Source organism: Felis catus, chromosome A1 (genome assembly GCF_018350175.1).
Source record: "Felis catus isolate Fca126 chromosome A1, F.catus_Fca126_mat1.0, whole genome shotgun sequence".
Taxonomy (NCBI): Eukaryota; Metazoa; Chordata; class Mammalia; order Carnivora; family Felidae; genus Felis; species Felis catus.
In genome coordinates this window covers 163434117-163457052 of record NC_058368.1, presented here as the reverse complement: position 1 = coordinate 163457052, position 22936 = coordinate 163434117, and the positions used below count along the sequence as shown (strand labels likewise).

Here is a 22936-nt window from a genome sequence, read left to right as displayed (position 1 = left end):
GGTGGCAGATACTGTTGATAAATGCTTTATGTTTATTACTTCCCTTAATCTTCACACAACCTTGTGAGTATTTTATCCCTACTTTATAGATGAGGAAACTGTGGCTTGGAGAGACTAAGTAACTTGCCCAAGGTCATGTAGCTAGGAGCTAAAGCCAGGACTAGCAGGGGAAATATATAACTCCCAAAGAATGGACCTAGGTATTTTGAGGCCTGGGCCTGTTTCTAACAGCAAGGATCTCCTCCTTCCTGACCCTAATTTATAGTGACTACATATCTACACAATTTCATGTGGAGACATTAACTGGGCTTATGCCAATTGCTAAAAGGCAGTATTAAAAGTTATATTTTAATCTAACTATCTAAATTTCTGAGGCTTCAGATACTTTTTCTATGGTGATACTAACTATAAACAATATTTGGAACATAAACAATAATATCCAAAAAGGCAGAGAGCATTTAGAAAAAACACTGAAAAAAAATCACAACCAAACTTTGGGGATACTTAGGCCAAACACTCTTTCAAAGGTAGGTTCCAAGTTCAAGGGGCTCATTTTACTTGCCTCCAAAGGCCTTTGATTTTTTCCACCGAATAAATAAGGCAATGGCCAGCAGGACAACCACCGGAATAACCAGAAGGGTTGTAATGAGAACAATGGGCACTCCAAAGCCCGGCTCTTTGATCAGTTTCTGTTTCTCTTGCATCTTCTGCAACTCTGTGGAGGCCGGTTTGTTCTCCATTTTGTTTTCAACAACTGCCTCGGATTCTTCAGGGAAAGAAGAGTTCACAATATTCAACTGACTCAAAGATTCCAAAACCCAACCACCCACCCCTACCCAGTCAAATCAACAACTGCTCATAAAGAACTTGTTGAGTTCCATGCATGTGGGGTTCACATTTCAATATCTGAATCTACCAAGCTAGCAGCAGGTATTGTGATTAGTCATATCCACCCAATGGTTTTGTACCTTTAAGTTGGTTTTCTTTGATCCTACCCTTTATTTCCCATAATTCCACAAAACAAATCTCCTCCTTTTGCATTTTTTTCAAAGTTAAAATTAATAGGCAGTATGGTGCAGGCAAAGAATTGGTGTGCATACTACAGTCAAATGAATCTAGGCTGAAATCCTAGTTCTCCTATATAAATTAGCTGTGTAACTTTGGGCAAGTTACTTAAATAATCTGGGCCTTAGTAGCCTCATCTGTAGAACTATGATGATAAACAAACAAAACACCTCCTTCATAAAATTGTTGAGTGTGAATGTTTATCATAGAGATGGTGTTTAATAAGCATGTTTCCTTGTATCTTTAGTTTATGAATCTTGTTAATGTTCAATGAGTTATTGGCACATCGCATGCACAGTGACACACATTTATTCTAGGATTTCAAACTGGAAAAAGAACTGTGTCCTTTTCAGGTTCTTTTATACAATTCCTAGTAAGCCGTAAGTATACACAGAAGCACTGTATATATGATTCTGTGTATGATGAAAATAGAACAATTCTCTGGTATTGACTGGTACTGGGTAGGTAACAGGCCTAAAGTACTGTTTGGGAAATGATTCAACTGGACCATATAAACTGCTTCAGGTATCTTAACAACTACTGACTTGAAGGTTGAGCCTTCCAACATTCTTGCCCTCCAGAAGCACATATGTGTGCTTGTACAAAAACCCTAGTGTGCAAAGTCTAGAAGTTACTATCATCTTTGCCAAAATGCTCACAAGATTTCTGGAACTTCAGTTTCTTGGTGCGATGTAGAGTGTATCATATGGCCTCATGGAAATTTTGACAAAATGGCAGGAATAGCTGGTTCAACACAATCAGGAAAATCTTTGGTTAATGTTTAATATGTGTTCACATGCTTAGTAGCTTGCTGGACAATTCTCCAAGGAAGGATTTCTCAAATTACTTAAGACACTATAAGCTTTTTGCTTATAAGCTTTTTGCAGCTTTTTCCTTCAATGTTCTGAGCCAGCCTCCTTCATGATCTCAATGAAACCTACTGAGCACTTGTACTGTTTCAGGCGATGTTCTCATTTAATCATTACACCAAGCCTATGAGTAGGCATTGTTAGTATCACCATTTTACAGATGGCCCCATAGTCTTCATTTCCTTCTCTGTACTATGGTTAAGGGGAAACCATTATTTCAATTTTTTGTCCACTGGAGTGGCTCTTTGAAACTTCAGCAGGAGAGAAGGAAAGGGATTGGTTCGTAGATCTAGATGGCTCCAATTTAACCTGTCTGGATCTCAGTTTCCAAGAGGAATATAAGTGTGATTCTTACTCTTCCTGATCACTAATTGTTACATCTTTTTCTTCATTACTATAGGAGAGATAGGCAAATTGTTCTGTTTTACTTAAATTCCTTCTATATTTAAGCAGGAAAATAACAATAAATAGAAGACAAGATTAAAAAACAGACCAAAGATACAGATTGGTAGTCAAAAATTTGTTGCCTTGAAAGAAGGATTTGTTTCTATTTGAAGGTGACTATAACCAGAATAATTACATAGCATTTTCTGTCATTTAGTGGGTTTACTGGCACCAGAGACAATGGCTGTACCAGCTCATTTTCAGTTCCCTTTTTATAAAGGCAGAGCTAGGAGTGAGCTGCAATAAAAGGAAACAAGAACTGTGAAGTAGGTGACAGACTAACAGAATCAGTTTAGCATTCACAGAGAGTATGCTGAGAATGAGGTAATAACCTCACTAAGGTATACACACTACACTTGAGAAATTCTTGATGTCCACATTCCCTTTGGTAATCTGAGTGCATCTACTAAAAATACACAAACATTCTAACTTTTGAACCTGCTGAAGTATGTTTAGATTTTGAAAAATACTCTATATCTTAAAGAAAGAGGATAAATTTAAATTTCCCAGTAAAAAATATATATATATTGTTCTTTCTCAGGAACTTTTATAAGTGGAATAAAAAGTCTAAAAAATAGTTATGATTTAAGGATTTAAGGAATTTCAAAACAGTAACAATTCAAATTCTGCCACTTTTATTCTTTATCCTAAATTCTTTAACTGAAAATTAAATTCTTTAATTTGGAGCATCCCTGATGAAGGAGCAGTGAAGAAGCTCCAATATTATCCAGAACCTGGGGCTTCTGGAAGAGAGGGGCTGCCTCATGTGACAATTTTCTATCATGTACGATGCCAGATGTATTGCATTTTAAACAAAAATGTCTTCAAACAAGCTCTTCTGGCATCCCTATACATACTTGGAAATAAATATAATTTTGAAAAGCTGACATACAGGAAGTTTTTTCCCTTCTTTAAAGCCCTGAGTTTAGAAAGGGAGGCTAGGTGCATTCTTGTGTGAGCTCACACACTCAAGCATGAACATGTTTCTTTCCCCTTGAGAGAGGGGAGAAGCCCAGAGACCTCTTGGAATTGGAATAACTCAGACAGTAAAGGAGAGACATTCTTAATACAGCAATACAGCAATTATTACCCAGTTTATTACAGACAGAACTGACGACTGAAGGTTTTAGATGGCATACTAGCAAGTAACAGGAAAAGTGCAGATAGCACCAATGAGATTACTCTTTCCTTTCTTTTTATTACTATTTTTTTAATGCAGTGTGTTTCCCCTATAATATGTTGTTCTCCATAAGGCCTAAGATGCTAGCTGCCCTAGAGAGTTTCTTTTTATGTTATTGAGACTGATTCACTATCATCATCTTTTATTTGGGGAGCTAGGGGTAAAGGCTATGATTTTGACATCTTTAATCCCTAGCAACTTTATTTGAAAATGCTTTTCCTAAGTTTCTTGTCATCACACATTCTCTTACCTCTGCAACTCCCTGTGAACACAACACTGGTTCTGAAACCCTGTTATTACTCATCAGTTATATGACCATTCACAGTGGGGATGAAGGTCATCAGAGGTTACTCAAATTTGGAAATTTATACAGCAGCTAAATCTGGGATGATGTCTCTCCCTCTCTTTTGTAAGGGATGGTTTAAATTAAGTTTTCAGATTTTGATAAAAGACAAACTTTTGGAGATTCAGCATGCTTTATACTCCTTTGTGTAATAAGGAAATAATCTTAAAAAAAGAAAGGTTTAATGAGAGTCATATGAATCCAACAGAGGACTAGAAGAACTTCATTTGAGTTTGGGTATTTGAGTTTAGGTATTCCTATTAAAATGTGAATGTCATGACAAGATAGTTCAATGACATTTACTATTTGAACTCCTGTGTTCCGCCACAAGGCTGGGAGGTTTTCTGAATTCAGTCAGTGGTATGCACAGAGGAAAGAGGAAATGGTGTGGGGAGAGCGCTCACTGTTCATCCTTCATTGGCCAGGCAAGAAGAGATCAGTGTGGATGGGCTGTTCTCAACAATCCAAATACTATAATCTAGGATTTTTATTTTATTTTATTTTTGGTGGAACTTATTTAAACAGAAGTGGCTTGAGGCCACTGTGAAATCCCAGAGATTTCAGAATAAATACAACCATCCCCAACCTATAGCTCTTGGAAGAATTTATGGTAAATGAATTGGTGGTATTCATTTCTCCTCAGTAGTACAGGAATAGTGGTTAACAGCACAGACTTCAGTGGCAAATAAACTGTGGTTTAACCCCGGCTCTATCACTTAGCAGTAATTCTGATCTTCGATTTCCTCATGTGTAAAATGGGGATAATACCAAATTATCACATGGCTGGTGTAAGGAATTAATTTAGTAATTTTTGTATAGTTCATTGTTTGTGCTCCATGAATGATAGCTATTATTAATAATAATATACTTATTCCAGGGAAAACAACTCACCAATAATTCTGTATGTAACAATCATAGAAAAATAAAGGATCAGGAACTCTTCAATATGAGTGTGGTATCAGTGCCACCCAGTAGAGTCACCTGTGTTGAATCTCTATAAATGCCAAACATTTGCTATTTATTTTATAATATTATCTTACCCCTTTCAACCTTGAGTTGGCTATATTCTCTTATCTGCCTATATAAAATCCCTAAGCTCCCTCTTGGTTCTTGCTTCTTTGTATCTTTTTCCATCTGCTTTCATGAGAAAGGAAAACAAGAAAGCCTAGGGTTAAGTCTGAATATCTAGGTGAATCATTTATAAAGCAACTAATAATGAAATCACTTTGCTTTTTAAACATTGGAGCACCCTATATTGAGTTCTTAATTTTACATGACCATGTCAAAACCCTGCAGATAGTGTAACATGTACAAATATAAACTGATCCTAGGAAAGGGAGAGAATAATTTGACTAGGATTTCGAATTAAACCAGTGGTTGCTTAACAGTAGCTAAATTCCATTTCCCATTCCTGATAGTATGTACCAAAGCTATACTTATTTGTGTATATGCATATGCGTGTATGTGTGCGCGTGCGCACATACTCACTCTCTCTCTCTCTCTCTCTCTCTCTCTCTCTCTCTCTCTCTCCCTCCCTCTCTCCCCTTATAGATTATAAGTCTTTTGAAGTCAGGCACAGTTACATTTCCCTTAAACCAATTATAGCCCCTTATACATAGATGGCCCTCAGTAAATTTTGGGGCGATTGGTGCTAAGATTGGAGCTTAGGGAACAGCGCCTCATCTTGTCAGGCCCCTATAACAGAAACTCACCAAAGATACGTTTTTCACTCATTTAGACTACAGCCCATTATGGAAGGCCTTTTCCAGTATACTGGATGGTATTTTTCTGCTTGTCTGAGGTTAATGTACTTCTAAAAGTGGCTGACTTACTTTTTTTCCTCTTTGAATGTCTTTGGCCCGCTTGTTCAGAATCACTTTCTATCACTTGAAATCAGTGAATTTGAGCTCATTATTACCAGTCCATTTAACAGAGAAAACAGTAGCAACATGCAGGTTTAAAGGCTCAGTACATAGAAGTTATGCATGATTTACCGGATTATATTTTTAGTCTGATATTTTTTAATGTGCAATCAAGAGCCATAAAATAATTCAGCACAAATAGTCTTGGGTTTCACAGTCATAAGAGGAATCTGACCAACCTTTGATTTCCTGGACTTCAATGCCAGCCTTTTTTACTGATCGATGTTCCATTTCTGTAAATAGCACAGCAAAGGAAAAAGAAAATCAAAATCTCCAAAAAAGATTTGAAAACTTAATTTTGACATTAATTTTACTTAGTAGCAAATGTTTTCTCACTTCATCAAATGCAATATCATATTATAGAAGAGTTTTAAGACAAACCACTAATTTGGTGCCAGGCCCATGAATCCTGGATACAGTCTCCTAGGGAAAGCTGAAATATTTCTAAGCTCTTCATATTCAAAATAAGATTTTCCTTGTGGAGTTCATAATGAATGTATTTTTGAAATATCAAGTGGTTCTGTTTTTATATGGACATGGACTGATGACTAACTCTGCCATGTTTGATTACCAGTATTCTAGCTACATAAGTAGATTTCACTAGTTAAATAGTAGAATGCAAAGACAGGGGACATTTGTTTAGCCTCCGATGGCAGTCTTACTGTTCCAAAAGTACTGTTTTCGAGATTTATTATTCAGTTGCATTCTGGACTCCAGAGAGCGTTTTTCTCTTTCAAAGCTGAATGCTTATTGCAGCGCTTCTCAACCAAGGGATTGTCGAAACCACTTGGAAGCCTTTCCAAAATACACATATTGTCACCCTCTTCTTTCTATAGATCTTGAGTAGGATCTGGCCATGTGTTTTGAAAGCCCTCCCCACCGTGACTTGGATATGCATCTCTGTTGAGTACTGACCACTAGGATGGTATCAAGACCCTCAGACCAGAATCTTGATGAGTTCAAGTATCATATTCCTGTCTGCAAAATGAAGATACTGTCTAGATTTCTGAGGTCTTTTCTATCTTGAAAGCTATTCTTTTTTTTTTTTTTTTTAAATCTGGAAAAGCCTGGAGTTAGTCTTGGAATTGGGAATTATCCATCTATTTACTTTCCTGTCTGCCCACACGTTCTGGTTCCTCTTTGAGGAGGCAGGTGGTGGGAGAGCTACACTTACAAGGGGAATGTAAAGCTAATGCTGGAGTAGAACAGTCCACAGACATCTCTGTGCCCTCAACTCTAACTGGGTCCTTTTTACAAAACAGCAAAAGCTACTCAAAGGACAATTCTGAAGATAGCAGTTATCAAATTTACTTGGGTTCCAAGATCTGTATGCTCAACGATTAAAGTTTTTGGACTCTTGATATTACTTCTCTTTCTTATAACTTACTTCTTTTCTTTGTTGTAATTTTCACTTTTCCTTGTTATAATTAGTATTTATCTTCATTAATTCCAAATGACCTTATTATCTATCTAAAATTGCTTGTTGCAGTTCCTGATACCTCAGCTTTACTGTCTTCCATTCTTTAATTCTTTTCTTTAACCCTATCTTCTCCTATTGTTTCTACCCTGCATTTTTTTTTTTTTTTTTTTTTTTTTTTTTGTGAGAGAGAGAGAGAGCGAGTGGGGGAGAGGGACAGAGGGAGAGAGAGAGAATCTTAAGCAGGCTCCACACTCAGCATGGAGCCTGACGTGGTGCTCGATCCTATGACCCAGGGATTATGACTGACCTGAAAGCAAAAGTCAGACACTCAATCGACTGAGCCACCCAGGTGCCCTGGACCCTGTTTAATTGAGAAACTTGTTTTTAGTATGATGTCAGAGGCTAGGTTAGTATACTTTTCAAGAATTAGAAATAATGTCCAAATTGCCATTAGAAAATCCCCAAAAGTAGCTGGCTTGATCCTAATGGGGAAACTCTTCTGTCCCCAGACATAATTTTGAGTTATGTGAAACAACAGTTCAGTATTCTGAACAAGCTGAAGTCTAAAGGAGAAAATGCAGTGCTTCCTGCTTGGGATACTATGTGTCTGACACAGATGTGCTGGTGCTCCTAGGTGCTCGGCAGCTACTGAGAGCTGAAGAGCCACATGGGAAGTGACACCAGGGTGGAAGCCAGTAGCTCCTCTGCTTTGCCAAAGCCATCATCTCCCTCTGGAACTAACTTGGAATTAACATTGGCTTTCAATGTAACAGACATTACTCCAGGCATCAAGAATTTCCTGTGGAGTATCTGTGGAAACAAGGGGATAACTGCCAGGGGAAAAAAAAAAAAAATGTTTCTCTCTACTTTTTAAAAATCAGCTTAATCCCTGGAATGAAACCAAACAGGTCGTTTAACAACTGCCAATTATGCTTTGATTTCCTTGTCCTATCAATAAAAAGAGAAGGGAATGCAAATATTTTTTTCACATGCTCTTAAGCGATGCAACTGAGGGAAAATGTGGACAATAATACTCTAAAAATCATACTTTCAGTCAGGGTGAACTTCCACACAGTGTTGGTGTGAGCGTCTCCAACATACACAGTCCCATCTTCTGACGCAGCAATATCGTGAGGCATGTCAAAGTGCTGCCAGAATAAAAATGAGGGTGGTGAGCCTACACTTGAATTCTTCATGAAAAGGCAGAAAAACAAAGCAAAGCACACAACAAAGCAAGAAGCCTATGAATCAAACCAAACAACCTATAATTCTGTCAAAGCAACTCTAGGCCAAGAAGAAGCATTCACTCATTCACCAGGCACCGACTCTGCCCCCTCGGGAAATGCCAAGGGACCCTCACCACTGACTTTCAAACCTTTTAAAAGTGAGCATTTATAGGAAGATTAATTTTTTACAGTTTTGTTTACGTGCTGTTACATTAGCCACCTATTTAGTTATATTTATTTCTGCCTCCATGTTTCTTTCTTCTTTTAATCACTATCACATTTGCCTGTTTTAATTTACACAAGTAAAAAAAGACTGAGTATTAATTTTTGTTATTGCTCCCATCAGGCTACCTACCATATGCTACCTGACAAGCTGTTTATACGTTACTGATAAGAGGAGTCATTTCAAAGTTTCAGGGCATTCAGTCGGAATGAATCCAAGGTGATACGCAGCAAATGTGGGGTTTGCTTACTCTGAAGCCCAGTATTTGTAGTATTTTCAGTCAGCAAAACGAAACAAATAGAGTGTTTCCTGCAAGTACTTCCTGTTTTTTTTTTTTTTTTTTTTTTTTTTACCTATTTCAATATTCAGTGGTTTAATGTTTTTCTTCATGACATAGTTCCATTTCAAATCATTGCCATCTCAGTCATGAGGACATGAGACAGGGGAGCACTTTCTGTGACTTTCCTAAGGCCACTAAACTAGTTCCTGGAAAAGCAGCCTTAAAATGTTGTGCTGCTGCCATTTCTGTCTGGCTACTGAAGCTTTCGGAGGTGCCACGTGTCCACCAGCTGGTAGGATATGGATGATTTTTTTCACCTTTGAGGTCAGTAGGCCTGAGTATACAGTTCTCAGAAATATGACCAGTGCGTGTGAACAGGAGCATTATCCTGACTGTGGTCTTATCAGACAGGATCTGCCCACTTCAGTTTGCTGAGTACAAAGGGCACCAATGAGGCAAACTAGTGTTCCTAGCTCACTTTAGGCAGGCAGAATACATACTGTGGAGATACTATTGTACTTTGCGAATCATCAACAATTTGTCACACTGAAAAGAAACATGAGACAGCCATGCCAAGGAGGCTCATTCCTTCATACTATCAAATGAGCTGTGACAAATGCACATGAGAAGAACAGAAAGCCAGAAATCAAAATGTTGCCTTGTTGAAATCTCACAAGCCAGTCATTAAATGTTCATCTTTATTTTGGGTTCAGCTAATACGTGGCAACAGACTTGTAAATTCTAGGCAGTTCCTCTTCTGTACCAAAATATGTTCTTAGAAACTGCTTTGCAGAGCATATGGTTGTAAAGTGCTGCATATTTTCTGATAGGAAAAATAATATAAATAGGTGAGGGGGAAATGTGTGAACTCGTCATTAGCTAAGGACTTTGCTTTAAATAAATCACAATATGTCATCAATTCCATGCTACAATAACAACAAACTTCTATCTCTGGTTCTCAAGCTGATCCAGGGAGCCAGGGGTTCTGTTGGAGATACTCTGCGGCCATTGGAGGGGCTGAGAGGGTAGAAATAGTGGATAGGACTTCAGGACCTCTATTCCTACTGCAGTCAGAAGCACTCAACTGTAATTTCTTTAATGAACTATTCTGTTTTGTGTTATCTGAAACAGAAAATCATGTTGTAAGCTTTAGGATTTCAGAGTTGAATGGATTTAAAGACCTTCCAGTCTAGGCTTTGTAAACTTTTCTGAGGTTTCTCCTCTCTTCTCTTGAGGTACCCCTCCCTAGCAAAGTAACACTGACAAGAAAGAATGACAGCATCCTCCTGGGGCATCTGATGACAGAGCCCAGGACAATCAACCTGCTCTCAAAATCTTATATTCTGTCTTAAAACTGCATAAGGGATTTGTGTTCTCTGTATAGTTATGTTTTCTTTAACATGAAATAATGTTTAAACTTACTTAATATGAAGTAAAATGGCTCTCTAAGAAGTTGCACCGAGTTATGTTGTAGTTTAATATAATCCATTGGTATATGGATGTGTACCTCCGGGAATTAAAAGGTTAAAACACATTTCAGGGTCTAAAGACTTGTGTTTATGATCCAGGTGTGCTACTTACTCTGTAGCTTTGGATAAGTAATTTCACTTGTGTGAAATTTTGAGTTCAAATCCTATCAAATACTGTAATTTTAATCTCCATTGTTAAGGTTAGAGAAACAACATAAATATAGGCTGGTTTTTGTTTTCTGTTTTTGTTTTTTTTTCCCTTTTCTTTTCTTTTGGCTTGGAGTGGCAGGGATCCATTCCATTCCAGCCTGAAGAGTGTGTGTGCAACCAGATGTTAGGGACCGTAGGCTTTCTTGTGATAATGGGGGTAAGAAAGTGAAAGGTAACTGTGTATCTTTGGCCCTGATCTTTATTGTCCTACGGTCTGAGCCTCCCTGCATAGACATAAAATGAAGCTCATACATTCGGGCATAAACTTTTCTAAAAAATGTAACAGAAGAGAGAACTGAAGTACATGGGGAAATATGTGGTGGACAGGCACAAACATGTACACATTATGCAAAACCTGACTTTTGATTTGAAAGAAGAATCTCTTCATACTTAGGAATCAGAGTACCATATGGTTTCCTTCACCCAAATTTAATCTTTGTGATGATAATGTGATTAAATGGGAATTCTGAGAGATTCACCAACTGATGTTAGTTTACAGAGTCAACACAGAACAAATTTCTACATTTTGTTGTAAGTCCTGTTTATTGAAAGGAAAAGCAAATTTCACCTTGGGGTTAGACTCTCTTTTTAAGTTTGCTATCCTGACTTACGACTTACATCTTGTGACTTATTCATTGTTGAATGTCTGATGAACGCTAATGTTTAGGCATAATGCTTTCTAAGATTTTCATTCATGGCTGTTCATATTTTTATGAGAATAAGGCTCATGTAGAATTTAGCTTCTTGCTTAGCCCATAGTTTTGCTTTCTAGATGTATATATGAATTAAAAGTTAATGTCCTGGTTGACACAGTATATTATATTAGCATTAAAAGAACAATCAAGGCAAACACTGTACTAATACAAAGTGAAGACGTGAAAGAAAGTTAAGTCTCTTACTTTATCAATAGATATGAGGAAGTTAACTCAAAGGGGCAAAACAATGAATATCAGATAATCAGTAAGGATCTACAACACTACTGAAGTAAAATAGGTATTATCAATGTAATGAATTTCTTTCTGAAGGGTACTATGATTGGATATTTGATTCCGTATAGCTTTTCAGGTAAAATACGGTGAAAAGTCCTTCTTGTTGCATATCAATAGAAACTTAGGAAAAGTAAGGAATTTGTACTACAGTCTTTAGTTCAGATTCAGTTTGGTTCAACTCAGATCCTGTAACTTTAGCTAAAACTCCATTTGAGGGAGAGACTATGTAGGCTATGTCCTGTTCTGTTCACCACCATATCCTTAGTTATCTAACATGGTGTATGACAGAGTAGGGAGTTAATAAATATCTCTAGGATAAATAAATCCCAGACTAGCTGTCAGTACTCTCACAGACATATTTCTCAAATATTGAGACACTTTAAAGTTTGGTTTTTTTTTAATCTAGCAAATTTGGTATTTTAAAGAATACTGTAAGAATTATGAGTATGGAGATAGTTTGTCCAGTGCTTTATGGCAACTGCATTTTGATCCAAGTAAAGCCAGTAAACATTTACATGTTTTGAAAAATAACTCTTATTAGCAGCATTTTGGCAGGCTGAATTTTTTTTTCTTTTACTTAAAATTTAAATCCAGGTTAGTTAACATATGGTGTAATAATGTTCCATCACTTACATCTAACACCCACTGCTCATCCCAACAAGTGCCCCGTCTAATGCCCATCACCCATTTAGCCCATCCCCCTGCCCCACACCCCTCCAGCAACTCTTAGTTTGTTCTCTGTATTTAAGAGTCTCTTATGGTTTGTCTCCCTCTCTGTTTTCATCTTATTTTTCCTTCCCTTCCCCTATATTCATCTGTTTTGTTTCTTAAATTCCACATATGAGTAAAATCATATAATATTTATCTTTCTCTAATTTCTCTTAGCATAATACACTCTAGTTCCATCCATGTTGTTGCAAATGGCAAGATTTCATTCTTTTTGATTGACAAGTAATATTCCATTATATATATATACTACATCTTCTTTATCCATTTGTCAGTCGATGGGCATTTAGGCTCTTTCTTTAATTTGGCTACTGTCGATAGTGAGCAGGCTGAATTTTCTAAAACTGATGTGCTGCCACAAGTACATCTAGGAAGTTTATATGAACAATCTGATCATTCAGGCAGTCATACTGAAGAGAAAGTACACTGAAGAGACAAAAGAGCTATGGGCATGATGAACCAGACAGTGTGTTTGTAAACAAGCACTATTAGAATAAACAGTGGTAAGCCATTTGTGAAGTCAAAACTAGCCTTTAGTCTCTTATCTAAACCAAGCCTTTAGGACTTAAATAAATTCCAGGAAGTGCTATTTTGAAGTCTTGTTGCTCAATGTAGTAACAGCATACAAAAAGCAAACGAGATTTCTGTTGGATCTAAGAGAACTACAAAAGTACAATTTGATATACTGTGGTATCTTCTCTACTTGGATGAAACGAGGAAAAGACATTATTATTATTATTTTTTGGTATTCTAACTACAGTGAATTTCAACCTGCTATCCTGTGTGAAGTCTACTAAGAACCTTAGGAAGCATACAGTGTTGCTTTGTATCTGAAGAAATTGATCTAAGAACAGACAAGGATATTTATTCTAAATAAAACATAGTAACAGGAAACCCCTATCAACCTAGCTAAGACGGTTGGTTATCACATCTCCTTCAAGATTTTAAAAATTATTCAAGTACAAATCGAACGCCAAGATTCCTATTTTAGTTTATTCCCATGAAAAGGGATACCTAGGCAATATATGTGAATACCTTGCGCACTGGCTTGAAGACATCCATAATTTCCCCACTGGAAAAGTTCAACACAAATCCCTGTACAGGTTCTTGGTCCCCAAAGTAAGGCTTCCCATTCACCGCAAAGAGCAAACCTGTGACAACACATCCAGTTAAACACTCTTTAAAATATGGAGAAAACTGGCCTTCAAATATATACATGTACATTACACAGACTATTAATACAGGGTCAGCCTGGTCCTTATAATTGAAAACAAAAGTAGAAAATAATACACTAAGCAAATTTATCTTCTTAAGTAATAACAACAGGGGCAAACAGGTTAAGGGACTAATCTCCTTGCAGTAGGAAAACCAGGAATTATAGGAATTTAGGAAGCCAGTAAAAATCAGGAATACACACATAGTGATATAGATATATATACATAGGCTTAGGAATAGATCTAGATGGAGAGACATATCACAGACATCCTAGTGATAACCTTTACATAAATTATTGTGGGATGTTAGATCTTTTAAAAAATAAGTAATATCTGCTATCCTTACCAGAAGAATCAGAGAAAAATACACAAAGGCAATATGTGATGTTATAGCAGAAACAGAATAATATGATTTTAAACAAATGAAGTTTGAAAATGTGACATGCATACTTCAGATTATCAAAGACCTACTTTTTCCTAATTAAAAAAAATTAAACCACCTTTTCATTATTTATTTATTTTTAAATGTTTATTTTGAGAGAGGGAGAGAGGGAAAGAGAGTGTGAACAGGGGAGGAGCAAAGAGAGAGGGAGAGTGAGAGAATCTCAATCAAGCAGGCTTCACGCTTTCAACATAGAACCTATTGCGTGGCTGAATCTCTCACAAACCATGAGATCATGACCTGAGCTGAAATCAAGAGTCAGACACTTAACCAAATGAGCCTCCCAAGTGCCCTAAACCACCCTTTTAATATTAATTTCGTGAATACTTTTTGTAGCAAAATTATATTTCTTAATATAGTAGTACTTATAAAAAATAATGGAAACTGTGATGTTTGGCTTAAACACTTCAGATGATTGAATATTATGTTTTAAAGAAGTAAAACACAATAAAATACACATCAAACTAAATGACTGTTGAAGATCCTTTCATCTTTTTTTTAAGGATTTCAGGAAAAGGTTCTTCAGTGTATCGTACTAAGAAAAAAATCAATACTATGAGAATCAATTACTGTTGTGCAATATTGTAGAGAGAATTCCAATTATAATACACTTTGTCTTTGCTTAGATTGTTTTTAACCAGATTTTCTCTCATCTTCTCCTTAATGTTTTTCTCTTCATATTTGATTTATTTTTATTCACTATGAACTTGATCACCCTCTTTTTAAGTGAATGGACTTGCCAAATTTATTCCTTAGATATAAAATAAAAACCAACATGAGAATTTCTTTTTCACTGACATTAATTTATGAGTCTTTTATCACTTCATTACTTATTCCTTGTGGAAGCCAAATTTGCTCCTTATCTGCATACTTGAATCCGTTTATTCCATGTCCTAAATAAATTGGGGGCAGCTTGGGAAGACAGCAGGCATATGCAACTTTAATAAAACAAGAAATGTAAATATAACAGTGGTGGCTACAAATAGTCAATACTACTTTAATATAGGTACACCTATATTTATGAAATATATTATAAAAAACATATAGTTTAGAAATATATTTTCAGTTGTTCAGTATTAATGATTTAAAGAAATCTTATGCAAGTTATTTTGTAATATGAATTAACTGGATCTTATGTCATAAGTTTATATTATTTTTCTGATTTTCTTCACATCAAGAAAATCTATTCTGAAAATAGGAAACAAAATTCTGGATTTTATTGGTCACTCCTCCTGACATTTAAATACAAGCCTTGGGGCGCCTGGGTGGCGCAGTCGGTTAAGCGTCCGACTTCAGCCAGGTCACGATCTCGCGGTCCGTGAGTTCGAGCCCCGCGTCAGGCTCTGGGCTGATGGCTCAGAGCCTGGAGCCTGCTTCTGATTCTGTGTCTCCCTCTCTCTCTGCCCCTCCCCCGTTCATGCTCTGTCTCTCTCTGTCCCCCAAAAAATAAATAAACGTTGAAAAAAAAATTAAAAAAAATAAATAAATAAATACAAGCCTCACTTAATTTACATATTTATCTTTGGGAAAAAACTTGGCCATTGCTTTTTAAAAAAAATGTGGAGCAGAAGCATTTTGGATACTGATTTTTCAGACACACATCATCTGTTGATGATGTGTGAAGACATAATATGAATCATTTAATAACTAGAGCAAATGATCATCATTAAGGAAAAATGAAAATCAATGTTTGGAAACAATTTTTGAATGCATTACACACAGTTATGTTTGAGTTCTTTCTTATTGCTGAATAAAGAACAGGGTCACCTGAGTTGAAAATGATTTACAAGGCATCTTTACACTAAAAGAGTGTAAGATCTGATAAAGCATCTTCAATCCCTTAATAAGAAAAAAATTATAATAAGAGTATATTAAGATAAGAGAAGTAACTTGTAAGGATAGAGGACAGCGTGACAAAATATAACAAATAAAGATGAAATACCTGGTATATATGAAATTGCAAATACGTTTCTTCCAAATGACGCATGCTTAATCTCTCGCACAAATTCTTTGGTGTCAGTTTTAAAACACTGGATTCGACCATTTTCCCTGTCTGCCACACATAATTGGCCCAAATGAGGCACAAGAGCCAAGCTGTGAGGAACCCTGAACTGGCCTGGTTTAGGGTTGCTCCCAGAAGATTCTATAGAAGAAAGAAAAATCTCAGCTATACAATTTGTAAAATCACCCAAACCTCTAATGTTAAAGTTTTCTAGTTTTCCAAATTCATGATAGTAAACCATTAAATATTTGGAACCAGGGGAAAAATGAGGTACTAAGTTTGTTCTATAATATCTCTTACCCACAAACACATTACAGATTTTCTCCCTTTTTGGACAAAAGTTTTCAGGTTGAGGCATTCTTTTTCCCTCTCACAAGACTGTGCGTGTGCGTGTGCGTGTGTGTGTGCGTGTGTGTGCGTGTGTGTGAGAAAGCTGGCAACTGGGTGCATACAAAGGCCATGCTTTTCCCACTGGAGGGGACAATTAAATCCTAGAGAGTGTGAGGGGTGGCCAATCTCTAGTTCCTAGTGTTACTGGCTAAGAATAACAATTAGAGATCAAGTCTTATTGAGTACCTTCTCCCCACTGTGTGATGAACGTTCCAGTTGGTGAAAATTGCACAATCCGACTGTTGCAGTAACCGTCTGAGACATAGATGGTTCCAGTGTCTGGATCCACAGCCACATCAGTGGGTTGACAAAAGTGATTCTGGTCACTGCCTGGTTGCATGCTCCTTCCCAGGATTAACAGAGGGCCACCTTTACTGTTTGGATCCAGTTTGAACACCTTTTTAACAAGGAACAGAAGCCTTACCCACTTCGCATGGTTACTAGTGGCACACTCCTGCCTTAGAAGACTTTCACAGGCAATTATAGTGTAAGCTCCCAGAGATTTATTTAGAGGAAGATACTTTGTAGAACGGGATGGGACTCTAAAGATCATTTGGTCTGATTCCTTCATTTGATAAGGGAGGCCCTTAGACATTAAGTAATCTGCTCAAGGTCATCCAGGTAATTAGTGGTGAGGGGAGACTAGTACTTGGATGTCTTCTTGTTCCACCCACCTCACACTTCCTTTTGGGTCTCTCCTTGGCTAATGTAATAATAGTACAATGCTCTCCCGATAATACATGAGCAATAAATGTTTACTGAGATGATGTTTGAAGACTCTTACAGTTATGTCTTCTGAGTTCTAGGTGTGTTTTTTTTTTCTAGTTTTCATACCTCTTTGCCACTTATTCATAAAATGGATAGTAGAGCTTATCTTCTGAGAGGAAGACTTTAGGCTATTCTGTGATAGAAATATAATTTCCTTTAAAAACAACAAAAATGTTTTATACATAAACGTGGATGTACTAAAGACCTTGAAGGCATTATAGATTAAGGTAGTTTAAAACAACAAGTGACAAAACAGAACTAAGACTTGGGGATGCAGGAAAGAAAAGCAAATGTGGAAAAGCCAAGAAGGAGGGTGGGATGGCCTATACAGTGGTCAGGGTGAAGCCTCATATCAGGCCTTTAGGTGTCCCACCAGCCCTGCAGAGAAGGGTGACTCAGTTACGTACATATTAGCTCTTCCTGGCACTGAGTTCAAAAAGAAAAATTTCAGTTTTGGCAGTTGTATTTTCTTGTTATCAACTTCCTGGGTGACAGAAAAATACCCACACAGCTCTAGAGCATATCAAAAGCATAACTCCATGAACTTCTATTTGAATAACTGCCAAATGGAAGATTACCTGATGCAGAGCAACGTCTGTGACCCAATAATTTCCGTCTTTATCTATGCTCAAGCCATGGGGCAAATAAAACCTGCAAAATAAAAATAGTTGTCTTAATTGTACAATTACTCCCAAAGCCCACATGAGAGGAATTTCTTGCTAATTAATCTGTAAAGGTAATATAAATTGATAAATTGATAAATGGGTACCTGCATTCCTAAAGACCAACATAAGTTAAATGAAAATGCCTGTTATCATAGAAACCTCCTTGTGACAAATCTTAAATGGCATTTAATCTTTCAAAAATCCATAAGTGAAGCCTACAACCAATTACAAATATTTATTACAAAGTATGGTATATTAAACAACACAAATCACATCAATTTAAAAATGAGTTCAAAGGTAATATTACCATTTTAGAAATGTGCATAAAGCAAATTATGTAGAAAAATGTAAACGGATTTATATAGTTTGAATAGCTTCAGTATACTTCAAGGTAATGTAATGAATGCCGTATTAATATAAAATATTAATTATATGACTCAAAAGCTTTAAGAGCGTCTCCTAAACACAATAAAACCCAACAGAACATCTTCCAGCAGACAGGGGCTGTGTTCATCTAAGCAAAGTGAAGTGGTGTTCTGGATAATCATTAGAGAAGGTTAATCTATTTAACAAAATCAGTTGGAATGATGTGGGTGGGAGAACTGTAATGTAGACAGAGGCTCACAGGCTTAAGGAACTTAGAATTAACAAACACCTGGACAATATCTTAATGTGGTTTGGTCACATGACATCCAACAATCCACAGGCTGTTTGTCAGCTTCTAGCCTTAACCAAGGTGTTGACACCACGGATTCTTTTTTCATGTGCCAAGATTGGAACACCCTGACCTTGACTAATTGACTGAACTAAATCTGTGTTTTGGTGACTGAATGTGAGAGTTATGATTTGCTTTCAATAGACTCCCCATGGCTGGCCAGGTTCATTTGGCAACAGTTGCTCTGCCTTTCTCTGATTCCCTTCTGGAAAAAGAATGTTTCTGATTCATTAGTAAAGCATAGAAGAGACAGGTTCAAATACACGAAGTGATAAAGCTGGTATTAGGATTTGGCCCCTGACTCCACCATCTTAGAATCCTATAAAAAAGTATCACCATCTCCATAAGCAGCTGCACTCAGGTGGATGGATGGCTCCCTGGCTTTTCCTGTGCCTAAGCAGACGGAGCAGGGTATAGTTCCTCAAGCTGCCAGGTTAAAATGGTTGAGGACACTCTGTAAGCAGGTGCCCTTCCTTTCAATGACCACGAATATCAGCCAACTTTTTTTTTGGTTGCCAAATGTCATCTAGGAATAAGAGCAAATAATAAGCGGCTTTCAAGGCCAAATTACCTATGCATGCTAAGAAAAGCTAAAAATGCCATTTGTTTAGTCTTCCCTTTGAGATGGGAAGAAAGAAGCCTTTTTCCTTAATGTTGATTACTTGATGAGTTTGGTTATGTAACTTTTACGCTGAAAACATTTTTTTAATCCTCAAATCTAAGCTGACTAGCAGCTCACTTCATTAGCTATGTGTATCAATGGTTCTATGAAGTTTGAGTACCTATTAGAATACCTGGAGAGCTTTAAAAGTACTGTTTTGATGCCTGGGCCTCATTCCAGACTAAATCCAATCTAATTTTTCTGTAGCTTCCCAGGTGATTCTAATTTCAGTTTAGAGCCACCTATTTAGAAAATGAAAGATGGGATGGTCCAATTAGTCGCCTGCTTTCTTAAGCTCTGCTTTTTTGCCACTGCTGTACAATACACCCTTTACAGGACCAGAGCCAGTGACACACTTTGATAAAATATATGCAGCAAGAGCCTTAATAACAACATAAGTAGGGGAGCCTGGGTGGCTCAGTTGGTTAAGTGTCTGATTCTTGATTTCTGCTCAGGTCATGATCTCACATGTGGGATTGAGTCCCGCATTAGGCTGTCTTCTCTCAGCAAGGAGCCCACTTGGTATCCTCTGACTCCCTCTCTCTCTACCCCTCCCCCATGCACTCGCACACGTGCACGCTCTCGCTCTCTCTCAAAAATAAAACATTAAAAAAAATAAGTAATTTAACTCACAGATTTTTTCCACTGGACTGTAGTACTGCAGCATTATTTGGATCTATGACAAGAATAGTGTCTTCTTCAATTGGCCCAAGTCCTCTTTGCTGGTAAACAAACATGCTGTCAAAAGAACTTAAAACAAAGAAACAAACAAAAGCATTAGAATGGAAAATAAACCAATGAGAAAGGTCAATGAACTTGAGAAATGCAGACCATTCACTTGAGATTCTAAATACATAGTCAACCGAAGAGCTTAGACTTTGATTTCATTCTTTGTCCTTCACATTTCTGTACCTTTGATTACATATATATATACACCAATATATATAGGAGTAATTACATACGTAATTACAAATATAATTACATCTGTACCGTTTGACTGTAGAACTATGCTGCTCAGAGGGGCCAGGGGAACAACGACATGTGGACTGCCTGGAAATGCAAGGTCTCAGACCCACTGAATCTGAAGTCCATACTTTTCACAAGAACCCCAGGTGATTCATATTCACATGAGAATTTAAGAAATACTACCAAGAACTCTTATTTTTTCAAAGCTCCTCAAAATATTTTTAATTCAATAGCTATTTTCTTTGAAACTACAAAAGGAAGCATAACTTATTTTAACTCACACTGTAATAAGGAAAGTGTAAATGATAGCAGGAAGGAATATAAAATATGTTTGCTATAGTATTTGCCATAAGAACCGCATGCAAATACATATATTTTTAAAATTATTTTTTTTAACATTTATTCATTTTTGAGAGACACAGTGTGAGCAGGGGAGGCAGAGAGAGAGAGAGGGAGACACAGAATCCAAAGCAGGCGCCTGGCTCTAAGCTGTCAGCACAGAGCCTGACGTGGGGCTCGAACTCACAAACTGCGAGATCATAACCTAAGCTGAAGTCGGACGCTTAACCGACTCAGCCACCCATGTGCCCCAACATGCAAATAAATAATATAAGGATATAGTATATAATGTTCAAAGTATTTAAAAAATATAAAACATAAATTGATTCTGGAATCATAAAACTTCTTCCATAAAACAACTTTTCTTTAAGTACAAAATGACCAACTACATAATAATATAAAGCTAAAACAAACATGACAGTTTCTGCTTTTTAATTCTATCTCCCAGGTTATAAAATATTATGAACATGTATGTTTATATACATTTTTTCCATTTATATTTCTATATAAATTGCTGGTAGTATCTTTACCTAAATTGGCAATTAGCATAGATACTATATTTATTTCAATTCCTGTTTGGGTAATTATTTGAGACAAATGACAAAGATAAAATCTTGTAATATAAGCTTATATAACAGAAAGGTAAATCTACAAATCACAAAGGGACCAATTTATATGTTAAAGAACGAAGAATTGAATTAGCACATAGTTGAGCCATACATATGTGTATCTACATAAAAATATACACAATAATACATATTTTTCCAGACGAGTCAGTGGATGATCAACAAATATTTCTGTAACAGAAACTATTTGATACAGTCAAAGCTGTAACAGAATTTCTTTGATAGAATCAGACAAAGCTGTGAAAAAAACTAATATGTTGTAGTTCAACTGTATAAGCAAAAGAAGAACCTGAATAATATTAACTATTAATGGAGATACATTTGCAGTTTGGAAAGGCAAAAGAGTGCTCAGATCTGTCACAGACCTATTGATTAGGTTGATATTTGATTGGTTGACATTTTTTGTGGAACTTATGTAGAGTCCCAGTAGAAGAATAAAAATTTCAAAATTACATTCTCTTGCCATTAAAAAATTCATTACACGATTATTTGAGCTTCTTGACTGTTAGAGTCTTTGGGGATATTTTCCATGAAAGATAACACTAAGTCCCTGAAGTAGTTCTTATTAATGATGCATTCAATTAAAAACAAAATATTGATTCAACTTTGTCAACCTAAAACTTAAGTAATACTGTTTACATATGCTATTAGGTGTAGTTAAAACCACACAGCAGTACCTAGAAAAAAAAAATACCTGAGTTTATGAAATAGAAGTAACATCACTAACAAAGTAGATTTTATAAGATATTCATGGGATCTTCATTAAATTGAAATGTGAAATTTTATTAGAACCAATGTAAGAATGTACAAGGTGTTATTAAGAGACCGGTAAAGGGCAAACATGATGTAATTCTTTAATGAAACACCAAAGAGTTATTGTGTATCTGAAACTCTATTTTCAATATGAATTTCTATACTAAAAACATCATAACTATTCTTCTAGAAAACAATGGCATTGGATTCAACCATCAGTGTTGTTTTCTTTTTCTTCCAACATGTCTATGATATTGGATAGCATAAGGTCAGCATGTCTGAGACTCAGAGTATGCTCTAAGGTTCACATTCATGTACAATAGAATAGTCTCTTCATTTTTGATCTGTTTTAAGGCATATTCTTCATTATCTAGGAACATTCCAGTGCTTTATGACAGCACCATAGCAGTCTAAATAATGTGAGAATTATGCTTTCCCTGACTGTAAGGAGTTAAAATCTGTTTCCTCTTTTTTGAAAAGAAATTTTGAATTGAACTGTGGATTCATATGTACTTCTCTCTTCAAAAGTAGCATTTCGCACAACTATAATACAGCATCATAACTAGGATATTTATGGATATTGCTAAAAATCTACTGATTGTATTTAGATTTCCTTTTCCCTTTTGTATTTTCTAAATTTTTCATGTATTCTTGCAGTTTATTGGATTGGGCATGGAACATACTAGTGTATTATTTATCTACTTTGCCCCCACTTGTGAGTTAGTAACATGGAAAGTTACCAAGTCCTCATAGTTCTTACCAAGTGCTATACACTTGATACGTAGTGTTCTGACCCACTACTGATACTTAATAATAGTGGCACTGTATAGTGGCAACAATGCCTACTGTATATCCCGATAAAGCTGGAGCATAACAGACCTCAGCATACCTATAGCTGCACAAAAAGAGACAGTCACTGAGCTGATTGGCTGGCCAGTCGGGATCCTTTCATTTGGGATAGTGAAGCTTTGTGCCACTAACAGTTCGTAGTCGCACAGGGCAAGGGACAGAAGAAGTTGAAATTTTTTC

General features: G+C 36.5%; 2 protein-coding genes across 24 annotated transcripts in view; one reads left to right on the top strand and one right to left on the bottom strand.

Annotated features, from left to right (window-relative positions):
- Positions 1-22936, bottom strand: part of PAM (peptidylglycine alpha-amidating monooxygenase) — a 286468-nt gene that overhangs the window by 14043 nt on the left and 249489 nt on the right. For 10 of the 16 annotated variants that reach the window (XM_023258791.2, XM_045034321.1, XM_023258812.2 and 7 more), the window contains 8 exons: positions 19857-19973; positions 17761-17833; positions 16601-16811; positions 15965-16165; positions 13402-13517; positions 8292-8391; positions 6003-6056; positions 563-766 (listed from right to left, as the gene is read on the bottom strand). In XM_023258791.2, the coding sequence (XP_023114559.1) occupies positions 563-766; positions 6003-6056; positions 8292-8391; positions 13402-13517; positions 15965-16165; positions 16601-16811; positions 17761-17833; positions 19857-19973 (1076 nt within the window). The remainder of the gene's footprint in view (positions 1-562; positions 767-6002; positions 6057-8291; positions 8392-13401; positions 13518-15964; positions 16166-16600; positions 16812-17760; positions 17834-19856; positions 19974-22936) is intronic. The other 6 variants (XM_023258826.2, XM_023258827.2, XM_023258814.2 and 3 more) reach the window with 1 other exon arrangement.
- The window catches only part of GIN1 (gypsy retrotransposon integrase 1), a 79381-nt gene that overhangs the window by 46959 nt on the left and 9486 nt on the right, over positions 1-22936 (top strand). Inside the window, exon 15 of one of the 8 annotated variants that reach the window (XR_006583500.1) lies at positions 7878-10506. The exons of the other annotated variants lie outside the window; for them this stretch is intronic. The gene's annotated coding sequence lies outside the window, so the exon portion shown is untranslated. Of the gene's footprint in view, positions 1-7877; positions 10507-22936 lie in introns of those variants that run through there. 8 annotated transcript variants of the gene reach the window in all.